The sequence below is a fragment of the Palaemon carinicauda genome, chromosome 41 (assembly GCF_036898095.1).
Source record: "Palaemon carinicauda isolate YSFRI2023 chromosome 41, ASM3689809v2, whole genome shotgun sequence".
NCBI lineage: Eukaryota > Metazoa > Arthropoda > Malacostraca > Decapoda > Palaemonidae > Palaemon > Palaemon carinicauda.
In genome coordinates, this window is record NC_090765.1 from 49,008,059 (window position 1) to 49,033,738 (window position 25,680).

Consider the following 25,680-nt stretch of genomic DNA (forward strand, 5'->3'; position numbering starts at 1 on the left):
GCGAGTGAACATCGTTCAGGAAGAGTACAGAGGGGGGGGGGAATGACCCACTAACAACGGCAGAAAATATTCTCACAGGTTGTGCACCTACGACCTTTGGTAGAAGCAGACCAAGCGGCAGCTAAAAAACGAAAGATAAGTAGCAGTGATGAAGAAAATACGTAGTGTAATTAAATTTAGAAAATAAAAAACAAAAAGTAAAGAAAAAAAAAGGAAAAAAAAGAAATTTTATTTTAAGTTTATCGTAAAGTATAGTGTAAATATTTCCTGCCATTTGCAGATGAGTTTCCTAAGATTAAGTGTTAATGTTTTCTGTCATTTATAAATCTGTTTTGTAAAGTTTTCTGTCCTTTATAAATCTGTTTTGTAAAGTTAATTGTTTACGTTTTCTGCCACTTGTACGTAAACGTTTTCCGCCATTTTCATCCTCCTCTACCACCCCGCACTTAGCTCTCAGACTTCGCCTCACTCCAAAGGTAAGGTTCCACATTTTTGTTACTTTATTTTTACTGTTTGCTCTAATTAAACACTTCTTTTTCAGAATATTAATGTTAATTAATATTAAATGATCAAAATACAGTACTTTTCCTATATTTAGTACTGTTTAGTGGTGACTATCATTTTTATAATCATTGAATGTGGTATTTTTCTAGGGTCTGGAATGAATTAGGCTATTTACATGTAAAAGGTGACTCGTTACACGAAAAAATCACTTTACAAAAGCCCTTACGGAACCAATTAATTTTGTGTTATGAGGCACCACTGTATTTCAAGTGATAGTATTGATTTTGATGGATTTTAATTTCAATTTTATTAACTATTTTTTTTCTTTGCTTAAACTTGTTTGCAGATATTGGTAACCTGCAAATTTTGAGGTTTCGGACAACCACCACAATGTAAACAATCCTAGTTTTCTTATTTTTATTTTACTTAAACACACAAGTAAAGTGTATGATTATACTGAGCTGCTTATACCCTGTTGTTGATCCTTCCTAGCTATTATCTAAGTAGAAAAATTAATTACCGGTACAAATATGGAAAATTCTAGTTTTCGGACAATTAGGCTAGCCTACCAGCAGGTTCACACAACAGAGCCCAAGTACATTACTATAAATAAATAAAGATAAAACTACCGGTAAATATTCTTATTTTACTAAAACATAAAACTATATAACGTAATTAAAATGAGTATATTATATGATTTTAAGTCAATACTTCCAGACAACTAACCTATCAATGAACAAAAGGCAATTAAATTACCTAACAACAACAACAACAGAGGTCGAGGAAAATATTTTCATAATTCCAAAAGTATCTCTCATGTAATGGGCGAACCCTTACTTTTTTCATCCAAAACTGGTCTCAAAACTTCGCCCTTTATACAGTAATATACGGTAATCCTAACTAGATTCCTGATATTCAACTTAACAGTAGACAAATATCTCTTGCTTAACAGAGCAGAGCTATACAAGGGTTAACTTCTTGGAAACCAAAAAGATGGCAGCTTGCCATAAGTAAATGCCGAGTTCAATGGAGCCTGAACTCATGGGTCTCCCTTATGCGCACTGAGTCCATGCTTTGCATGCTGAAACACTGGCCCTAGAGCAGGGGAGACAAAACTTCTTTGGTAATATATGTCATATTGGATTCCCTGTTCTAGCCTTTTACAGGAGAGTCCTTGAAGACCATTCAGCACATTAACCCTAAAAAGTAAAACTTTATGAATATAATTTATAACTTTTACTAATACTAATGCAATCATACCTTAGAACTGAAATCCAAATCTGGATGGCCAATCTTAATGAATGAGTTGCACAACTGTTGTTGAAGTAAGAATGCATTTCGATCTGTTCTATCACTTGCAATTAAGGCTAAAATAACTAAGAACATGCAGTATACTACAATGTCTCGTAGTACAAAGTTGATTTCTCTCTTGTTTTTCAGCGTGACTACCAAATTTGCTATATGCGGATCATTGGCATCCACCCCACCAACACCAGTTACCTGGAAAAAAAATAGAATAAGACAGAGCAAACCAAATGTCCTTCATTACTTTTTATAAAGTTACACAATCCTCCTCCTGACTTATCCTCAACTTCTCACCTCTGATATATCGTAAAAGCAATGTGACATCAGTGACTAGCAAAGTACCTCTAGCCATATCAATTATTAATACAGTAACTCACTTCATAAGATATTCTTTGTTTCAACCTGACCAATATTAATGTGTTTTGATGTTTGTACCTTACCCTTTAACAAAACAATACTTTTTTGCACCAAGTCACATAGCTTTGTTAGAGAAACTCATTCTGGATATAAGATCCTTCAAGCATGAACCGTACTTAAAATATAATACCTATACCTTTAAACTTTATATAAGGCTGCACAATAACACAAATGTATAACATTCTGGAAGAGATATCCAAGAATTACGATGAACTTGCGTTGTTGCATCATAGCATACAGTATTGTACATACTGGGTCAGCTGACAACTGTGTTGTTCTTAATGGACTCTGCTTTCCCTCAAACTAGCTAAAGGGATTTTGACGAAGGAAAAATCTATTTCTGGGCGAGAGACCTACCGACACCTTATATAGGTAAGCGAGCTGGGTTCAACCCTGGCATTCCTATGCAACTTTTTTCTCTGGTAATTCATAGCAGTTATATACCTTAGAAATGATGCAAAAAATGATATTTTAATTATAAAATAAATTTTTGAATATACTTACCCGGTGAATATATAATAGCTGCTACTCAGCGGCTCGACAGAAAACACACTCAAAAACTCGCGAGCGATCGCTATGAAGGTTGCGGGTGTGACCACCAGCGCCAACTATCGGCCAGATACCACTCTTGCATGTAAACAAACCCTTCAATTCTTCTCGTCCCGCTGCGTCTCTATTGGGGAGGAAGGGAGGGCCTTTAATTTATATATTCACCGGGTAAGTATATTCAAAAATTTATTTTATAATTAAAATATCATTTTTAAATATTTAACTTAGCCGGTGAATATATAATAGCTGATTCACACCCAAGGCGGTGGGTAGAGACCAGAGTTAATTAAGTTTACAGCGTATAAGCTAAGAGTTTTTGACAGTTATCAATATAACAAAATCAAAATATATAGGTACCTGGTAAGGAAGTTGACTTAGACGATTACTCTGCCTTGTAAGTCTGTCTTCCTCACGAAGCCCAGCGATCCTCTTAGGATGCTGAAAGACTCCCAGGAGCTGAAGTATAAAGGGTTGCAACCCATACTAACAGGACCTCATCAAACCCCTAATCTGGGCGCTCTCAAGAAATGACTTTGACCACCCGCCAAATCAACAAGGATGCGAAAGGCTTCTTAGCCTTCCGTACATCCCAAAAAACATTTCAAGAGACAGATTAAAAAGGATATTGGAATTAGGGTAATGTAGTGGTAGAACCCTCACCCACTACTGCACTCGCTGCAACGAATGGACCCAGTGTGTAGCAGTCCTCGTAAAGAGTCTGGACATCTTTTAAGTAAAATGACGCGAACACTGACTTGCTTCTCCAAAAAGTCGTGTCCATAATACTTTGCAGAGATTTATTTTGCTTGAAGGCCACGGAGGTCGCTATAGTTCTAACTTAGTGCGTCTTAACCTTAAGCAACCATCGGTCTTTCTCATTCAAGTGAGAATGAGCTTCTCGTATTAAAAAATCTGATAAAATATGACAAAGCATTCTTTGACATAGGCAATGATGGTTTCTCAACTGAGCACCATAATGCCTCAGATTTACCTCGTAATGACTTAGTACGAGCTAAATAGAACTTAAGAGCTCTAACAGGACATAATACTCTTTCCAGTTCGTTGCCTACGATCTCTGATAAGCAAGGAATATCAAAAGATTTAGGCCAAGGACGAGAAGCCAGTTCATTTTTTGGCCAGGAAACCAAGTTGAAGTGAACAAGTGGCTTTTTCTGTAGAAAAAACCGATGTTCTTACTGAAGGCATGAAGTTCACTGACCCTTTTAGCCGAAGCCAAGCACACTAGGAAAAGTGTCTTGAGGGTGAGATCCTTCAGGGAGGCTGAATGTAATGGCTCAAACCTGTCTGACATGAGGAACCTTATGACCACGTCTAAGTTCCATCCAGGAGTTGCCAAACGACGTTCCTTAGAGGTCTCGAAAGACTTAAGGAGATCTTGGAGATCTTTATTGTTGGAAAGATCTAAGCCTCTATGTCGAAAGACTGAAGCCAACATGCTCCTGTAGCCCTTAATCGTGGGAGCTGAAAGGGAGCGAACCTTTCTCAGATGTAAAAGAAAATCTGCGATTTGGGCTACAGAGGTACTGGACGAGGACACAGATGCTGACTTGCACCAGTCTCAAAAGACTTCCCACTTCGACTGGTATACTCTAATGGTAGAAGCTCTCCTCGCTCTTGCAATCGCACTGGCTGCCTCCTTCGAAAAGCCTCGAGCTCTTGAGAGTCCTTCGATAGTCTGAAGGAAGTCAGACGAAGAGTGGGGAGGCTTTGATGGACATTCTTTACGTGGGGCTGACGTAACAGATCTACCCTTAGAGGAAGACTTCTTGGAAAGTCTACCAGCCATTGAAGTACCTCGGTGAACCACTCTCTCGCAGGCCAGAGGGTAGCAACCAACGTCAACCTTGTCCCTTCGTGAGAGGCGAACTTCTGCAGTACCTTGTTGACTATCTTGAATGGTGGGAATGCATATAAGTCCAGAAGAGACCAATCCAGTAGAAACGCGTTTATGTGGATTGCTTCTGTATCTAGGACTGGAGAGCAATAGATTGGTAACCTTTTGGTCAACGAGGAGGCAAAGAGGTCTATGGTGGGTTGACCCCAAGTAGCCCAAAGACTCTTGCCCACGTCCTTGTGGAGGGTCCATTCCGTGTGTATCACCTGACCCCTCCGACTGAGACAGTCTGCCAAGACGTTCAAGTCCCCCTGGATGAATCTCGTCAACAGGGAGATGCCTCGATTTCTTGACCATAAGAGAAGGTCCCTTGCGATCTCGAGCAGCGTGAAGGAGTGTGTGCCTCCTTGCTTGGAGATGTACGCCAAAGTTGTGGTGTTGTCTGAGTTGACCTCTACCACTTAGTTTCGAAGAAGCTTTCGAATATCATCAAGGCCAAGTGGACTGCAAATAGCTCCTTGCCGTTGATGTGCATGCTCTTCTGACATGAGGTCCACGGACCCGAGCATTCCCGACCGTCCAGGGTCGCATCCCAACCCAAATCCGACGCGTCTGAGAACAACACGTGGTTTGGGTTCTTGACTGCTAGGGATAGTCCCTCTCTCAGACTGATATTGCCGTCCCACCATTTCAGGCATGCCTTTACTGGTTCGGAGACTGGGAATGATACCGTCTCTAACGTCTTGTCCTAGTTCCAGTGAGAGGCTAGATGGAACCGGAGAGGCAGAAGGTGTAGTCTCCCTAGTGAGACAAACTGCTCCAGGGATGAGAGAGTCCCTACGAGACTGTTCCAACTCCTGACTGAACAAACGTTTTCTTTTCAGCATTAGTTGGACTTCGAGTAGGGCTTGTTCTATTCGGTGGCAGACGGAAAAGCCCGAAAAAAAAACTGGACTGCGAATCTCCGTCCCCAAATATAGAATAATCTGGGATGGGATCAGTTGGGACTTTTAGGTTGACCAAAAGTCCCAACTCCCTGGCCAGACTCAACGTCCAATGTAGATCCTGCAGACAGCGAAGACTGGACGATGCTCTGAGAAGCCAGTCGTCCAAGTACAGGGAGGCTCGGATCCCCGATAGATGGAGGGATTTTGCCACATTCCTCATGAGCCTCGTAAACCCGAGAGGAGCAGGACTGAGGCCAAAGCACAGGGCTCGAAACTGGTACCCCACATTCCTGTAAACAAACCTCAGAAACGGTTGGGAATCCGGGTGTATAGGAATGTGGAAGTATGCCTCCTGAATGTCGAGAGAGACCATCCAGTCGCCTTCCATAAATGCTGTCAAGACAGCCTGGTAGACTTCATCGTGAAGTTTGTCTTGACAATGAACACATTGAGCGCACTTGCCTCTTACGTACTCCTGCAGTGAACATGGCTGCCAGATCATTGGAGCCATCCCTGAGGGTCTTGTTCCTGCAGAGAACGTGACTGTCAGATCATAGGAGCCATCCCTGAAAGCCGTTTACGCATGACATAATTGTACAGCAAAACTTCAAACGCTCGAAAATAGCTCTGAAGTCGACCATAAAATCTTGGAGCGTCTCATGGCCAGGCGCCAGGGAGAGTCTATGAGGTTTGAGAAGTCTATCTGGGCAGAGGCAGGAACTCCCAAGCCGAGAACTTCTCTCGTGTCATATCAGACTCTAGCTCTATAAGCCAGCTTAAAAGTAGGGAAAGCAAAGGCTGTCTCCCCCAAACTCCTCCTGGTGATAAACCAGTCGCCTAGCAAACGTAAAGCTCTCTTAGAAGAGCGAGAGAGCACTAGCTTATAAAACAACGGCTTTGAAGTAGCTAGGCCTAGTGTAAACTCTGACGTTTAGGCGAACGAGGAGCAGCAGTTACAAAAAGATCCGGAAAAAGATCCTTAAAAATCAGTATGATTTATTTAAAGTCCATAGAGGGCTAAGCAGCTTTAGGCTCCTCTCCGTCTGACAGAGTCCTCAAGGGAATATCAGTAGGAGGGGGAACAGCAACTTCCTCATCTGAAGGAACCTTGTCCGACAATAGCCGAGTCTCAAGCAAGGGAGAGACCTACCGTGGTGGCAATGCTTTACAAGCAGAGTCCACACGCACTGGTGCATTAGTAGCGGACCAGGACGCAACGTCATGTAACTGCTTGACAGTCTGTGAACTGTCAACAACAACAGGTGCGTGAGGACGCACAGCGTCCACTCGAGACTGCTTTGACCGCCTAGTCTGAGCAGTCAAAACAACTCTAGAATGCGGAGGTTGACGCTCAGCGTCAAAACAAGTCAACTCCGATGGTTGGCGAACGTCCTGAACGTCAACAGGAGCATCAGCAAGTGGCCTAACGTCCAAATGCGGCTAAAAATCCACACGAGACCGCATCGAGTGTGGTTCTAAACAACCTGACTGACGTGACTTGGCTACGCCAACGTCAACAGGACGCACAAAGGAACGTTTGGGTGGCTGAAGGCCAGGATCTCGATGAGATAAACGGCTAGGCTCAACGGACTTATCGGCAGAATAGTCTTCCATAAGGGAGGCAAGCTTATTCTGCATGTCTTGCCGTACAACCCATTTAGGATCAACGGGAATGGTTGCGGTAAGAGACGAGGGTAACGTCTGTGACTGCAAAACCTTGCCTACAAAAAGACTCTCGGAGTCTGTGTTACGCTTTTGTTTAGGCAGCGAGCAGTCTTCCGATGACTGCATAGGGTCAGAGCTGTCCTAATAGTTAAAACCAGGACGCTGGACCTGTCCTGAAAGGACTGACTTTCGCTTAAAGGGCCTCGAAACCTTGTTCCACGGTTTCTTATATGAAAAGCCTTCGGATGACGAGGAGAAAATCGTCTCTCTCGCCTTATGGTAGGGGTGATCTTGGTGAGATACGCCTGATACCATAGAGGGAACGTCTGTTCGCTGATCAAGGCCTCTCGAACCCATAAGTCGTACGACATTACTTCTCCCCTGGGCTTGGGAGCTTGCAAGAGGTCCCGGACTAGGCGAACGACAGGCACGAACAGACGAACCCTCTGTCGCAACACTGATAACACTTTGCGCAATATCACTTTATCACTACGATTTTCTGTTTTGCACTTATTTCACTGAAATCGAATTTTTTAACAATTCACATTAGGTATGAATAAAACTGATTTCTACCTGAAGCACGCAATTCTACCCTCATCAAAAGGTTATAATTGCGAAATCAGTCATATAATGTAAGCACATTAATACCAGCAAAAAAACAGTAAACATATTTTAAGATAAAAAGATCAGTGGCTGGGGAAGAGACTAAACACTAGTTCATTCAAAACTACGTTTACAATCTCTCACCGTACAGTGCCTTGGGACAAGAATAAAAAACTAAAAACGTTTATTCTTTCTCCCCGTACAGAGACTAGGGACGAGAGTAACTCGAGAACAACGTTACTCGCTTGGGACGAGATAAAGATCGGAACGTTCTCTCTCCTCTCTCTCTCTCCGTCTCTATCTCTCTCTCTCTCTCTCTCTTGATTTCGCACCGAAGAGAAGAGCCCACTTACGTTTCGTCAAAAAACAGGATATTTGACCAAAGGAAAAAACTGAAAAGTTTTTCAATTAAAAAGTTCCTTTAAAATAAAATTTAAAACATTTAAGTTTGAAAGAAGAATGAACAAAACGTCAGAATCGATTTACTCTTTCTGCAAAGTGAAACCGTGATACTCTCTCTCTCTATCGTAACGATAGAGCGCAAACTGCATAGCATAAATAAACTAAACGTTAGTTCAACTTTGAAACAGTACGAAGACTATTCAAAGAAAATCTTTCATAAAATATCTACTAAAAAATATTCATTTAATAAGTTTTAATCATTAACTCTGTAAAAGTTATTTACGATTGAAAGGGCTCAACGTTGTTTAACTTCGGTTTCCAAGTTAGGACCGCCTACTCTCAGGAAAGGTCGCATATAAACAAATCATTAAAATTTATCTTGATGTTTATTATAAATGGAAAGCTAATCGAAGAGGCCTAATAAAGGCGGGTGAGATATAAAATATATAGAGGAAAATCTATAATTAATTTATAACGTGATAAGATAATTGCTAAAAGCCTAAACACACTTCCGTACTAAGGGAAGGGTCAGCCATTTAAAAGTCAAGGAAAGTCCAAAAAACAATCCAAAGTCATCAAAAATTAAATCTATCCAAAAACGAGTTCAAGATTTAAGTTGAAGATAAAACACCTGCGCTGCGAAAGCTCAAACCAAAATGAAGTACTTCACCAAATATGTTGAGAAAACTCCAGGTTCTATAGCGAGTAATGATACGTCTTGTCGTCAAGGTCGACAGAGAAGAATTGAAGGGTTTGTTTACATGCAAGAGTGGTATCTGGCCGATAGTTGGCGCTGGTGGTCACACCCGCAACCTTCATAGCGATCGCTCGCGAGTTTTTGAGTGTGTTTTCTGTCGAGCCGCTGAGTAGCAGCTATTATATATTCACCGGCTAAGTTAAATATTTAAAAGGAGCATTTCACGGAGTGGCACAGGTGGAGCCCAGAAATAAGATTATCATGGCTTTCTAAAAACTGCATTCTAATTTTCATTTGGTAAATGAGCTTAGGATAGGTTATTCAATCTGCTTTCAATATATTTGCTTCCCAAATATCATAACAGCTTTAGCATAGCTTCAAGTAAGGTCTTTCTGGTGAGTACCCTGGCTGAAACATTTTTGCTCATCCCAGCTACGCTAATGAATGTTTTCTTGACACTTGAGATGACAAATACAGTTATGAGTCTAGTCTAGCTTGACTGCATGTTAATATGTTCATGCTAAAAACATCCATAGTTATAAACACTAAAAATTAAATATTTTCTACAATGATTTGTATTAAAAAACATAAAAAGAACTCTACAAACTTGTGCAACATTTACATATTTACATAATATACTTTGATGCCATAAATAAGTACAACAAAATTTCCATATTTTTTCTTCTAAATCAAAACTGCATTTTTTTGTCTAGCATAATAAATTAAATAAGTTGAATGCATGCATCAACTGGACCTGCAGGTACCAATCATCACTTGCTTTGCCTCCCATATCCTCTGAATAAGTGGAAGTGAGATTTTAGTGATGCTAGCAGGAGAGAAATAATATATAATAGATTATATGACTAATGACCTAATAGTTTGACAAAAATTCTTTATTTACTTTACTCCAGGACCATCATACATGTACAGCCTGAATAGCAGTTTAGGAGAGAAGATTGACTTAGTGAAGGTCAAAGACTGCTGAGTGGTATTTTCTTAATCTATAATAACCAGCTCTTGGAGACCATGATGGGTTAAGATCTTGAGATTCTGACAGCATTAGAAGGTCTTTCAGGTAAGAATGAGCTACTGAAAAATTAATTTAAGAAGTTTTCAAATGGCAATGAGGAGGTTAATTCATAAAATATACGAGATGTACCATAGTTGCTGATGACCCTGGATTTCTATAGTATCTCCACATATGCCATAAAGAAAGGGATGAGGGAAAAAGGAATAAGAGGATATTCCTAGTTGAGGAATAGAGTTGATTGTGTTATTATGCTTACTACATCCATTCCACTAAGTTTAAATTGATGGTAAAAATGTTGCAATGGCTTCAGCTGCTTCTACATAAATTTTCTACTTCTGATGTTTCAAAAAATAACTGCCATTCACAAATTCGAAGCATTCATGTGAAACCTTCAAAGGTGTGACATGGAAGTTTCTATCTCAGCAGAAAACTCATCTGGTTATTTAAAGACCTGAGCTTGGTGGGAAATTGTATAAAATGGACAAACATTAGTAAAGCAGCTACAAAGAATACATCATGAAGTGACAATAAAGGAGAAATTTCTCCATAAAGAAAATGCATCTTATAAATGACAGCAACATTTTGGCAGGAGGTCTTGTTTTGCAACAGAACTCTTAAATCTAGTGGGGGAATGTTTTGAGCCCATCCTGTTTGTGCATTTACTGCCATTTCTAGGTAAATGGATACCAGTTTAGATGTTATGTATGATTTGTACAAACTAACATGATGGCAAGAATGATGACAAACTTGGCTCAGGATGTGTACAGTAGACATTGACAAAGTTCCTGCCATCCAGACAAAGGCCTCCAAGTATTTCATCAATTTAATGCCCCTTCTGTTACCATGCACAGTAACATGAATAAAAGATATGAAAACCAGATGGTAGGCCTAAACAAAGGGCTCTGATTTTATATAAATTCTCTCTCCAGATAAAGTATAGGTATTTCCTTGATGTCTAATGAATTGCTATGATGCACTAAAGACATACCTTTCTCCTATAAAGGGTTCTATGGAGACACTAGTTCTTTGGACTGATGTTGATGATAATCTGCTCTTCCAGACACCTTAGAAACAATAAAAAGTCTATTGTAAAAGCCAAGAAAAACACTATAATTCACTGCAAGATCAAACAAGGCAGACAAGCAACCTTGAGACCATGCTTGGAGGAGCAGAAGAGCTGTGGAGAAGGACTGCCTGAAGTCCAAAGCCTGGAGCTGCAGCTGAGAAGGTCCTCATGAAGAGAAGCATCAAAGAGAACCCGAAGCGTCCAAGGAACATCCCCTGGCAGGAAAGGCCGCTAGCACCCGTAGATGCTACAACTCTCATGAAACCATGCAGAGGAACCTAGAGGGTCCCAAACGAGCTCTCCGGGTCAGTCGGTGCATGCTTCAGGTTTCTTTTCTTCAATTCGCCACAATACAATGTCAAACTAAGAAAAATAAAAAACTCCTCTTAAGAGGAAGCCTCTCTTCCATCCCAAGAATAACATGAAAACCTCCCAATATTGAGGTGCATTTAAGATTAATGGAATTACCCTTTCCAAGGAGATGGGAAAGGGGAAAAGGAAAGACGTTGCAAGCAATGTCAAGGACCCCTAAAGAGAAGGGATCCAGTCTCCCCCAGAACTGCTTCCCTTTGAAGGAAAGGAATACCTTCAAGCCCAGGTGATTACCAGGCAGGGACATAATTATAGGACCATCAACACACACGAGTGTTCCCAAAAGGTCCTAAATTGTAATCAAATCTGCTTGATGTGCAATCACAAACACCCACACACACGAGGCTAGAAAGAGAAATTTTAATGAAAATTTGAAAGATAATTTTCAAAGCAAAAATGGCCAAAGTTTCAATCTGAGAGGAAAAAGTGTACTCTCTGATGGCTGAAATCCAATCAAGGTTAGTGAGCTACAGGTGAGGCAGTTGCCTCCCCACCACTGGCAGGTTAACTACCTTCTGGTTGTTTACACCTCGCTGAAAGTTTTAACTGCTGTATTCCAGGTTCTCTGTTACCCTTCTCTTATAGTAAAGAATTAATATTTGTATTTATATAGGAACAAATAGGCATTAATTAGAATCTAACACATTATGATGGTATGTTAACTTAATGAACATGAATGACATTCATTTTCCTTCAGTACAAAAAATACATTGCATAACTGGTACAAAATGTAGTGTCAGTTCAAAAGAAAAATGGATATTATGCTTACAAGACTCAGGTAATAAGTAACCTTTAACTGTCTTATTTTTGTAATAATCCATATACTGTATTTTTTTTATGTATGAAAGCACTTTGTATAAGAAAAAAAAAAAAAACTCAGCATTGCATTATGAAACCAAGTATTATACAAGAATTGAAAAATATATTCTTAATCCAAAGGTTTAGTAAATTTTGACAACTAAAGAAATTTCTCTAATCCATAATTTCTATATATGCACAAAAAACTTTGGCAAGTGCATCCACTCACTACAATATACTTAATGGCACTGACCTTTTGGCGTTTAGCAGGATCCATAGGTTTCATGTTCTTCCACTCCTCATCAAAATTAAGTTGTGGTAATTCTTCATCACAGTCAATATCTTCAAGGGTGAAATCTTCCTTTCTGCAGCACACTGATCCAATTGTTGTGATGAATAAGACATTTAACCACTGAACAAAAAGAATAGATATGAAGAAGGACAATGTAAATGAAGTGAACCATTTTGATGTTTTGATTTCTCCCCACATAATGCCATAACTCCACACAAAAAATATGCAGACAGCTATAGCTATGAGAATAAAAACCCATGCTAACCACCGTGTCCACCATGGAATACACCGGACAGTGTTTTGATCTTTGCTAGGGTTATCTGGGGAGCTAGATTCAAGAAGATCATAAGTGTTGATTGGGTCATCTTTAACAGGCTGCTGTTCCTTTTCTAAGGCACTTCGTCTTTGTCTGGATATAGACTCTAATGCACGGCATTTCTTTAATCTGTAAGGCCTAGATCTTTTAAAGATGAAAATTAAGAGCAAAGTGAAAGGGTATACTATAACTCCCGATATCAAAGCTGTGATGACTTGTTCAAGGGATACTGATAATGGACCAATAATATGAAATCCATCGCTTGGGCTATCAGGCAACCTGTCATACCACAATGCATTGATAAGCAGCGACATATATAAAAATAAAGCTGCTACAGAGACCCTTTCTTTCCTACTGAATCTTGAACCAACTGGTCTCAAGAATACAGATATCCACATGTTATCCTCATTAGCACTTCTGTTACCTTTTAAATAGAACTCTCTGGTGAAAGACTCAAACATTTTCTTTGATGGCTTTAGGAGGACATCGACTGTTCCAGCTCGGTCAAAAGCTAGCCAAGTGTCTGTATTGAACACAAATTTCTCCTTTTTTTGTAAGTCTCTAACTACTACACTTTGTACTTGCCAATTATCAAAAGGAGGAAGGCCACTATTGTCATGCCATATGCGTAAATAGTTGATATCCCCAAGTGGGCCTGGAGTAGCCATGACAAAGGCATCAACACTGTAACGATGGAAGCGTCTACCTTCAGATGGAGGAAAAATTCTCACATCAGTCTCATTATATTCACCTGAGATAAGAAACTGAATATTAGAATCAGTACCAGCTTCCTTATCAGGACCAGTAGTCACTGTAATTTCATATAAATACTTATCCTCCACTTTGTTATCTTCTAAAGGTTCTACTCCTCGATACTCTGAATCCTTTTTGTCCATATATCGTGCCCATATCATCATAACAATGTACAAAACCAAGAGAAGAATCAATACGATATACAAAGTAAGATTATCAATAAAACCTACATTGACAAAAACATACTGGAAATCTATGGCATTGGGAATAAAGAAATGACCAGAACCAAATGGAGTGAGATGGTTTGCTTGACACACTATTGATGTTTCTGTAGTCTGAACGACATGCAAACCATCACCCAGCCATTTACCATTATTTGCATCATAGTAATAACACCCAGAAGAATAAACTCGAAAAGTGTAGCGAGATGTGAATTTTTTAAAGTCTTCTTTAGATAGGTTTCTTTTATTCAGTATGTCATAAAAATTCACATTGTCCTGTAAACAGGCAACAGCTGCAAAAAATTTCCCTGTTCTGTTGTTATTTTCTTTTCCATCTATAAATAAAGCATTTGAGCCATTTGATGTTAAAGGAAGATCTTGAACCAGTCGAATCCATTGAAATTTTGAAGGGGTAGGCATCCTCCCATGATCTATTATTATCACAGTTTGAGATGGCAATTCATCTACATCATTTATCTCTATAGTAAAAGCTGATGACAAGTTGGCAATGGTAAACTGGTGGTACACAAATGGAAGAACACTACTTAGATGTTCACTAGTATTTACCAGAAGTGGTTCTGGTAAGGTTTCTGGGTCTCTGGGAATTTCCAACTCAATAGGGAGTGTTTCATTATTTACATTAACTTGATGACCTTGTATACTTACTGCTACATCTATGATCTTTGATTTTTGAGATATCAGGGATTTAGAATCTGGGAAAACATGTGTTACACAAGGCCACACAAATACAGTAATACCCAGATCTTGCTTGCAATCTGTATTGGGTATAGTATGACGAGAAGGGCAAAACTTTTCAGGAAATTTAACACTTGCATTTGTACCATCTTTCTGATCAATAACCATACCATCGACTAAAATTTCCTCAGTAACTTTTGACATAAAAACTGAAGCTCCACTTTCAGTTTTTGTTACAATACTCTCGCCAACAACAAACTTGTTTTGCATTTTTATACTGAGATTCTCAATAATTTCCATCATTTTATCTACTTGTTGTTTTGCTTTCAATCGAGTAGTTTCAAGTACATTATTCTTTAGCTGTGTTTCTCTGTCTGTAGGAACTGTAAGATCAAGGCTATCTACATCCACTTCATAGTCCCAGTCACTAGCTGCCATCTGATCTGTAGGTGGTACCCTTTCTGGATTTTCAATTATCTTATTTATCCCAGTCATTAGGGCTGTAACAGTGGTCATAGACTTAGAAACAAAAGGAACCAGTTCTTGAGGTGATGAAACAGAAATTCCATCTAACTGATTAGTCATTTTGTCTAGGAAATTCAAGGCAGTTTCTCTTGTTGCCATGTCCACTGTGAGAGCAGCAATATCGCTAGTTAGGATTCCATCAACTGAAGACTGTAGCACTTCAGCTCCAACAGAGAGCTGAGGTAAAGATGCAAAATCCATTGTTTCACTTGCTAAGAGTAATGCATCTAGGTTCATGGCAGAAATTTCCTTAAGTCTTTCTATCATATCATCAGTCAGATTACCAGATGTGCTGAAGTTTAGCTTGAGCCAGTCAGCATTCTCCCGGATGGAACTAGAGGCAACTAGTATCATACCCATTGTTGCCTGATCTCCTGTTTCATTGAGGGCTTGAAGAACAGATGACAAATTATAATTAATTACTTCCTCTTGTGATGGCATTGTAACATCTACAAACCCTATAAGAACATCAGCAAAACTGCCTAGTATATCCCAAATCTCAACACGTAATTCAAAGTGCCCAACTGGGAATATCAACTTTGCATCCTTATTGCCTGAAGCAACCATCATTGCTTTCTTGATGCCAGCAGTGCCATTTGACCTAGTATAGAAGGCATAAGTAGTTACACCCATAACTTCAGGATCCTTCCAGTCTTGACAAGAGGCATGAAAGTCATCAACAAGTGCAAGGCCCACAGTTTTGTCTATTGAGCAGGTACCACCTTCAGGACGTTTATTCACTAGGATTAAGTTTTCAGCAAATCTGAAAAGAAACAAAAAATGAATCACAAGCTGATATAAAAAGAATGGATTAAAACTCAATCAAATGCCAATAAAATGATTTACAGAAAAATACAATGTGTAATCAATAATGAAGAGTGAATCTAAAAAGTTGGGCTATCCGTCAAGTACTTTCAATAATCTCTCCAAATATCCCGAAACTCGCAATACTACCGCCAGAGAGTTATTGGGTTCTTTGACTGGCCAAACAGTACTACATTGGACCCCTCTCTCTGGTTATGGCTCATTTCTCCTTTGCCTGCACATACACCAAATACAGTAGTCTGGCCTATTCTTTCCACATTTGCCTCTGTCCTCATACACATAACAACAATGAGATTACCAAACAATTCTTCTTCGCTGAAGGGATCAACTACTGCATTTGTAATTGTTCAGTGGCTACTTTCCTCTTTATAAGGGTAGAAGAGACTAGCTATTGTAAGCAGCTCTTCTAGAAGGACGCTCCAAAATCAAACCATTTTTCTTTAGTCTTGACTAGTGCCATAGCCTCTGTACCATGGTCTTCTACTATCTGGAGTTAGAGTTCTCTTGCCTGAGGGTCCACTCGGGCACACTATTCTACCTTATTTCTCTTCCTCTTATTTGTTTAAGCTTTTATAGTTTATATATGAAAAATATAATTTAATGTTGTTACTGTTCTTAAAATATTTTATTTTGATTGGTCATTACTTCTCTTGTAATTTATTTCCTCATTTCCTCTCCACTCTGGGCTATTTTTCCCTGTTAGGTTTTTTTGGGCTTATAGCATCCTGCTTTACCAACTAAGGTTGCAGCTCAACTTGTAATAGTAATAATAATATTATCGATAGTAATATAAAAAAAAATGTGCATTGTATATTAATTTACTATGCAAACTCCTGCCAACAATTACACCAAGAGTAGTCCTAAAAAATGCTTACACAAGAGTTTATAATCAAAATAGAGCTCTAAATCCCTATAATAATAAACAAATTTTGCGCTAACTTGGTCAGCCTCTAAAGGGTATAAATCTGGATCCAAAAGTGCCTTTTAAGGACAAATATCAACCTACTATTGAATAAGCATGTCTAAAATGACTGAATAACTATTAACAGTGACCTGACTTCTTTGTTAAATCCATTATAGTGTAATGTATATGGAAAATTTAAATTCCTTTATTATTACTTTATTCAAAATGAAAATGCATTCCCCTGAAACACACCTAAATGGCATTATCTTATAAAAACAGTATCCACAGAACAGAATTTCCATATAATTATTATTATTATTATCATTATAAGCTAAGCTATAATCATAGTTGGAAAAGCAAGATGCTATAAGACCAAGAGCTCCAACAAGGAAAAATAGCACAGTGAAGAAAGGAAACAAAAGAAATAAAAAATTACAATAGAAATTAAACAATCAAAATAAAACATTTCAAGAATAGTAACAACATAAAATTAGATCTTTCACATATAAAATATAAAAACTTAAAAAACAAGAGGATGAGAGATAGAACAGTGTGCCCGAGTGTACCCCCAAGCAAGAGATCTCTAATCCAATCCATGGTACAGAGGCTATGGCACTACCCAAGACCAGAGAACCATGGTTTGATTTTGTAATGTCCTTCTCCTAGAAGAGCTGCTTACCATAGCTAAAGAGTCACTTCTACCCTCACCAAGAGGAAAGTAGCCACTGAACAAATCAGAGGAGAAAGGGACCAAAATGAATATAAACAAAAAATATGAAAGTTTTTTAAAAGTAATTAGTATTTTTCCTAATTATACAAAACTGAGTCCTCTATATTGGAGAAGAATAACAGCGAAGCTGTGAATACGGCAGTTAAAAAGCTATGACGAGGTTGTGACGACCGACATGTAGTTACCTGCCGGTAGCAGGGAGGTGACCCCAACCTCCCACACTGGCTCACTGACATCTCACTAAGATAAAAGCAAGCCGAGACTTTCTAGGGGATTGGTGCTGACAGGGAAGTATGAGTAAAGGACTCAGGTTTGTATAGTTAGGAAAAATACAAATTATTTTTTTAAAAATTGTAATTTTTTCCGACACAAATACAAACCATCATCCTTTACGTAGGAGACTCATCCATGCACGAAAGTCAGACCCTGTTCCAACTGGCTGGAAACTTATCCCAGGAACTCGTAACTCGAGCATGTAGGATGCTCAAAGAGTTAAGGTTCTGTCCACCACATGTACCGGTGGTTTGATAGTACCAGCGGAATTGTGGAGGCAGTGTCAACTATCTCAATGGGCGATAATAAATACTTGTCAACAACCAGACCTCTCTCAGAGATCTTGATCCCTTGCTCTTCCATGGGTGGAAGGTGTCTCCCAGACGAGGTGTAAACTGCCCTTGTTTCCTTTGTTTCTTCATCACTTTAATTGGGATAACTCCCAGTTTTTTGCACAAGGGATCAGGCTTAGCATGGTCACCATTTGCATCTAGATATCTCTGATACCTAGACGCATGAACAGGCGAATTATGAGGTGGAGGTGATAATGCTCCTAACAAAGGGATGAGAGGGGCTTGAGGAAGAGTTGGAGCATGCAAGATGGTCGTCGTGCTCCTATGCCTTGGATCCGAGGGAACACTAGTGCTCCCGGGAGTTCCCCGACACCATCAGTGGGATATTTACAGGTTCTAATGATCTGTCTGTGATCATGCCATCATGGGACCAGTCATAGTCTGCATGACGGCTTTAACGAGCTCTTGGAACCAGGGCGAGTCTCTTATGAACGAGACAGTGGTTGAGTGAGCTCAAACCCGCGAGTGAGGTTCATGCTCTAGTTGGTTGCAAGACCAAACTTCCCCTGGCGAACAAACAGCCAATCGTGTACACAACGCCGTAGCGGAGCATAGCAATGAAGGAATAAACTGAGTACAGTACTAACAGTGGCGGGAACCTTCGTAAACTTGTCGCGAGAGGTGGTAGTGCAACCTTGACCTGTATTGTGCAGAGTTAGTTAGCGAGCCTGAGATACACATGCTGGTGCAAGAACACCCAAAAGAGCTCTTGCAGAGGTTTCACAAGCAACCTGTGTACTGTGCTTAAACTGGCGAGAACGAGCGCGCTGTGCTGGTGACATTAAGGTGAGGTTAGTTTGGTAAGCAACGTTTGCTACTGGAGCAAAAGTCACTTAACTAAGCAGGCGGAACTCCAAAGAGTGTGGTCGCCCGAGGCGCGATGCCAGAAGGCTGCACATTCCCAAGTCTCAATGCCCAGGGGGCACGGTGGAAAATGCCGTCAATAACGATCACCAGCAGGCTCCAAAGAGCCTAGCTCTGGAGAGGTAGTGCGAGTCGGTGAGGAATCACACACCCGCTAACAAGCTACTCAAGGGGTGGACCACTCAAGCGAGGATGACCTCTCGTGCTAGGGAGAGCGTCCAATGAAGAATCCCAAAGGGATTGGCAGACTCGTAAGGGTGAGGTTCGCGAGGAAACTTGAGCTGAATTAAGCATGCACACTCACCCCAAGGAGTGAATGGTCTAGAACTCAGGAGAGAACCAACCTGCAGATCCTCAGGTGGGAGAGGAACTGTGGACGACATTTCCGCTAGAGCCCCAAGACGGACTTGGAAGGGACCTCCCTCCAGCAGCTCCGGTTGGGGAGGCAAAGCCCTGTGGAGGTAGCTGTGCACTCCTGGTGTGCCCCTAGTGTTATCACCTTCGTGATCAAAAGGTTATCCGGGGGTCAAATTGACATCGCTTTTTGCCTCCGGAGAAAGCCGAACGAGAAGAGGGAGGTGGGAGTACAAACCACAGGAGAAAGAAGTAGGGATTTCTTTGACTTCGAGGATGACCCTGAAGGCCAAGAATCCCTTTTATACTTATTTTCCTACGTCTACTGTAACGCTCCCACTGGAAGGATGGCCACTCCAAACACTCTTTGCAAGGAGAACCTCTGTGCAGGAGTACAGGTAATGCTCAACTTACGACCTATGCGACTTATGACGATTCGACTCGACGACAATTTTTTTCAGGGTGATGACGTCACAAGTCTATCGGAAATAGTACGCTAATTGGGCAAATATTTCCTTGGAAATAACCTATTTTCTTGTATTAATAAACTGATATATCTTGGTAAATTATTTTTTTTTATTGATAATATACAGTATCCATTTTCAGTAAAAAGTACATTAAGAATAGTTTTAATATCTTCCAATTTCATATCATATGCTTGGTGAAGTCATTACCGGCGGACAGTGACCCGGCAATACAGTAATTTCCTTCCAATAAGCTAACGATTGATATTAGTATTCCCATTATTGAAATATCAAGTAACGATACAAACTACTTTATGGGTCTGTATCGGTTATCATGAGTACTACGGAGCATAAATTTGATTCTACACTATTGTATTTAATACCAGGTAATAGATCGATATTCATCTAAATAAAGTACACCAATAGGACAAATATTTTCTTAGAAATAATATATTTCCTTTTACATTATGAAAATTAAATACTTTTGCTTGGTCAGTTAGCATTTTCTTTCATTTCTTGCAAGAAAAAAAAAGGAATTTACATATTTTGCAAGTCATTCTTTGTCGAGTTTACGTCACGTGTCTTGTGACGTCATAATTTGGGCGGAAGGCGAGCAGGCAAACCAAAGGATTTCCTTTCATCGTGTTACAAAGTAATCTTATTACAGTATTCCCATCATCGAAACACCGAGTAACGATACCAAGAGTTTTAGTGGTCTGTATTCGTAGTTATGAGAATAGTACTACTGTACTGTACTTAGCATAAATTTAAGAAAAATAGTCTGAAGACGTCATATTTCTTGTGAAGGGCAAATGGCAACTCAAGTGATTTCCTTTTGATGTGTTACTAATATTCTCATAATCGTAACATCGAGTAATGATACAAAGAATTTCTACTAATTTTCAAAGAAATGTGAACATTTAACAGGGGATTAAAATTCAAAATATGAGAGAGAGAGAGAGAGAGAGAGAGAGAGAGAGAGAGAGAGAGAGAGAGAGAGAGAGAGAGAGAGAGAACATATTCATATGATAACTAATGCTTATGTAATATTAATTATGAAGATATTTCAAATAAGAAAATTACATAAACAATGCTATGTAGGCATAATCGCAGTACGGTAGCGTGACCTGGAGATTAGCTGATGGCTACCGAAAGTAAAACCAAAGTAATTGTTGAATATTGAAATGCTCCCAAAATTGAAAAATAGCACATAAACATGCTTTAATAAACCGCCATTAAACACAATAATTTCTAGTGAAATATGATATTTTGATTATAAAATAAATTTTTGAATATACTTACCCGGTGAATATATAATAGCTGACGTCTCGGACGGCTCGACAGAAACACAAAAACTCGCGAGCGATCGCCATGAAGGTTGCGGGTGTGCCCACCAGCGCCGACTATCGGCCAGATACCGCATATACATGTAAACAGCCTCAGTTCTTCTCATTCCGCTGGGTCTCTATCGGGGAGGAAGGGAGGGCCTATAATTTATATATTCACCGGGTAAGTATATTCAAAAATTTATTTTATAATCAAAATATCATTTTTAAATATTAAACTTAGCCGGTGAATATATAATAGCTGATTCACACCCATGGTGGTGGGTAGAGACCAGTATTAATACAGTTTACGGCGTATATGCTTAGAGTTTTTGACAGTTATATCATAACAAAACCCAAATAAATATAGGTACCTGGTAAGGAAGCTGACTCTGACGATTACTCTGCCTTGTTAGTCCGCTTTCCTCACGAAGCCCAGCCATCCTATCAGGATGCTGAAAGACTCCCAGGAGCTGAAGTATCCAGGGCGACAACCCATACAACAGGACCTCATCAAAACCCTTAATCTGGGCGCTCTCAAGAAATGACATTTGAACACCCGCCAAATCAACCAGGATGCGAAAGGCTTCTTAGCCTTCCGTACAACCCAAAACAAGATTAAAAACATTTCAAGAGACAGATTAAAAGGATATTGGAATTAAGGGAATGTAGTGGTAGAAACTCACCCACTACTGCACTCGCTGCAACGAATGGACCCAGTGTGTAGCAGTCCTCATAAAGAGTCTGGACATCTTTTAAGTAAAATGACGCAAATACCGACTTGCTTCTCCAAAAGGTCGCGTCCATAATACTTCGCAGAGATCTGTTTTGCTTAAAGGCCACGGAAGTTGCTATAGCTCTTACTTCGTGCGTCTTAACCTTAAGCAAGCAACAGTCTTTTTCACTCAAGTGAGAATGAGCCTCTCGGATTAAAAATCTAATAAAATACGACAAAGCATTCTTTGACATAGGCAATGATGGCTTCTTAACTGAGCACCACAAGGCCTCAGATCCACCTCGTAAGGATTTGGTACGAGCTAAATAAAACTTAAGAGCTCTAACTGGACACAGTACTCTTTCAAGCTCGTTGCCTACGATCTCTGACAGGCAAGGTATATCAAATGACTTAGGCCAAGGACGAGAAGGCAGTTCACTTTTGGCCAAGAAACCAAGCTGAAGTGAACATGTGGCTTTATCTGTGGAAAAGCCAATGTTCCTACTGAAGGCATGGATCTCACTGACCCTTTTAGCCGAAGCCAAGCACACTAAGAAAATTGTCTTGAGGGTGAGATCCTTCAGGGAGGCTGAATGTAATGGCTCAAACCTGTCGGACATTAGGAACCTTAGGACCACGTCTAAGTTCCATCCAGGAGTTGCCATACGACGCTCCTTAGAGGTCTCGAAAGACTTAAGGAGATCTTGGAGATCTTTATTATTGGAAAGATCTAAGCCTCTATGTCTGAATACAGACGCCAACATGCTCCTGTAGCCCTTAATAGTGGGCGCTGAGAGGGAGCGAACATTTCTCAGATGTAGGAGAAAGTCTGCGATTTGGGCTACAGAGGTACTGGAAGAGGAAATAGATGCTGACTTGCACCAGTCTCTAAAGACTTCCCACTTCGACTGGTATACTTTGATGGTAGAAGCTCTCCTAGCTCTCGCAATCGCTCTGGCTGCCTCCTTCGAAAAGCCTCGAGCTCTTGAGAGTCTTTCGATAGTCTGAAGGCAGTCAGACGAAGCGCGGGGAGGCTTTGATGAAGATCCCTTACGTGGGGCTACCGTAAGAGATCCATCCTTAGAGGAAGACTCCTTGGAACGTCTACCAGCCATTGAAGTACCTCTGTGAACCACTCTCTCGCGGGCCAGAGGGGAGCAACCAACGTCAACCTTGTCCCTTCGTGAGAGGCGAACTTCTGCAGTACCTTGTTGACGATCTTGAACGGTGGGAATGCGTACGCGTCCAGGTGAGACCAGTCCAGTAGAAAAGCATCTATGTGGGTCGCCTCTGGATCTGGGACTGGCGAGCAATAGGTCGGGAGCCTTTTGGTCAACGAGGTGGCAAAGAGGTCTATGGAGGGTTGACCCCAAGTCACCCAAAGACTCTTGCACACGTCCTTGTGGAGGGTCCATTCCGTGGGGATCACCTGACCTCTCCGACTGAGACAGTCTGCCAAGACGTTCAAGTCCCCCTGGATGAATCTTGTCAACAGGGAGATGCCTCGATTTTTTGACCAGATGAGGAGGTCCCTTGCGATGACGAACAGTGTGTGGGAGTGAGTGCCTCCTTGCTTGGAGATGTACGCCAATGCTGTGGTGTTGTCTGAATTGACCTCTACCACTTTGTTTCGAAGAATGCTCTCGAAACTCATCAAGGCCAAGTGAACCGCTAAAAGCTCCTTGCCGTTGATGTGCATGCTCTTCTGAACCGACGTCCAAAGACCCGAACATTCCCGACCGTCCAGAGTCGCTCCCCAACCCAAATCCGACGCGTCTGAGAACAACACGTGGTTTGGGTTCTTGACTGCCAGGGACAGACCCTCTCTCAAGACTTATGTTTCTGTTCCACCAGTTCAGGCATGCTTTTACTGGCTTGGAGACCGGGATTGATACAGCTTCTAAAGTCTTGCTCTTGTTCCAGTGTGAGTCTAGATGGAACTGGAGAGGGCGAAGGTGAAGTCTCCCTAGCGAGACAAACTGCTCCAGGGATGACAGAGTCCCTACGAGGCTCATCCAACTTCTTACTGAACAACGGTCTTTTTTCAGCATGAGTCGGACTTTGAGCAGGGCTTGCTCTATTCGGGTGGCAGACGGAAAAGCCCGAAAAACTAGACTGCGAATCTCCATCCCCAAATAGAGAATCGTCTGGGATGGAATCAGTTGAGACTTTTCTAAGTTTACCAACAGTCCCAACTCCTTTGCCAGACCCAACGTCCAGTGAAGGTCCTGCAGACAGCGATGACGGGACGATGCTTTGAGAAGCCAGTCGTCCAAGTACAGGGAGGCTCGAATTCCCGATAAATGAAGGAATTTTGCCACATTCCTCATGAGCCTCGTAAACACGAGAGGAGCAGGGCTGAGGCCGAAGCACAGTGCTCGAAACTGGTACACCACATTCCTGTAAACAAACCTCAGATACGGTTGAGAATCCGGGTGTATAGGAATGTGGAAGTACGCATCCTGCAGGTCGAGAGAGACCATCCAGTCTCCCTCTCTGACCGCTGCTAGGACTGACTTCGTGGTCTCCATCGTAAATTTTGTTTTCGTAACAAAAACGTTGAGCGCACTGACGTCCAGCACTGGCCTCCAACCTCCCGTATGCTTTGGGACTAGGAAGAGACGGTTGTAAAATCCCGGTGATTGAAGGTCCGAGACTTTCACCACCGCTCCCTTCTCTAGCAACAGAGACACCTGGTGATGTAGAGCTTGTCTCCTTGACTCCTCTCGATACCTGGGAGAGAGGTCTAGAGGAACTGTTACTAGAGGAGGTCTGCGTACAAAAGGTATTTTGTACCCCTCCTTGAGCAACAATACAGACTCTTGGTCTGCACCCCTCTTCTCCCAGGCCTGCCAGAAGTTGTTCAGTCTGGCCCCTACCGCTGTCTGAGGACGTGGGCAGTCAGAATCTGCCACGGGAGGACTTGGATCCTCTCCTCTTGCCTCTCTTTCCGTCGGCACGAGCGCCTCCCCTGCTGGGAGCTCTGCCACGAAAGGGCGGGATAAACCTAGACGCAGGAGTATCGATTCTGGGTCTCACAACAAAGGATGAAGAAGGAGCTCCCTTGCGAGCAGAAGAAGCCATCAGGTCATGTGTATCCTTCTGTACAAGCGAAGCAGCAATGTCCTTGATCAGCTGTTGAGGAAACAAGGCAGCCGATAAGGGAGCAAAGAGAAGCTCCGATCTTTGACAGGGAGTAACTCCTGCTGAAAGGAAAGAGCAAAGGGTTTCCCTCTTCTTCAGGACTCCAGATGTAAAGGTGGAGGCGAGCTCATTGGAGCCATCGCAGATGGCTTTGTCCATACAAGACATAATAAGCAAGGAAACATCCTGGTCGGCAGACGAGATCTTCCTGCTTAATGCTCCTAGAGACCAATCTAAAAAGTTAAAAACTTCGAAGGCCCTGTAAACCCCTTTAAGGAGATGGTCAAGGTCCGAGGAGGACCAACAAATTTTAGAGCGTCTCATGGCCAGGCGACAGGGAGAGTCTACGAGGCTTGAGAAGTCACCATGGGCAGAGGCAGGGACTCCCAAGCCGAGAACTTCTCCCGTGTCATACCAGACGCTCGCTCTAGAAGCTAGTTTAAAAGGAGGGAAGGCAAAGGCCGTCTTCCCCAAACTCCTCCTGGTAACCAACCAGTCGCCTAGTAGACGTAAAGCCCTCTTAGAAGAGCGAGAGAGCACTAGCTTAGTAAAAGAAGGCTTGGCAGCAGCTAAGCCTAGCGCAAACTCAGACGGAGGCGAACGAGGAGCAGCAGTAACAAAATGGTCTGGGAAAAGATCCTTAAAAATCATCATGATTTTCTTAAAATCCATAGAAGGTTGCGCAGCCTTAGGCTCTTCCACGTCTGATAAAACTT

At 41.2% G+C, this 25,680-nt stretch overlaps 1 protein-coding gene across 1 annotated transcript in view; it reads right to left on the reverse strand.

The window, feature by feature from the left end:
* Positions 1–25,680, reverse strand: part of LOC137632419 (uncharacterized) — a 342,058-nt gene that overhangs the window by 38,785 nt on the left and 277,593 nt on the right. The window contains 2 exon segments of the mRNA XM_068364351.1: positions 1,765–2,004; positions 12,464–15,776. Of these exon segments, the coding sequence (XP_068220452.1) occupies positions 1,765–2,004; positions 12,464–15,776 (3,553 nt within the window).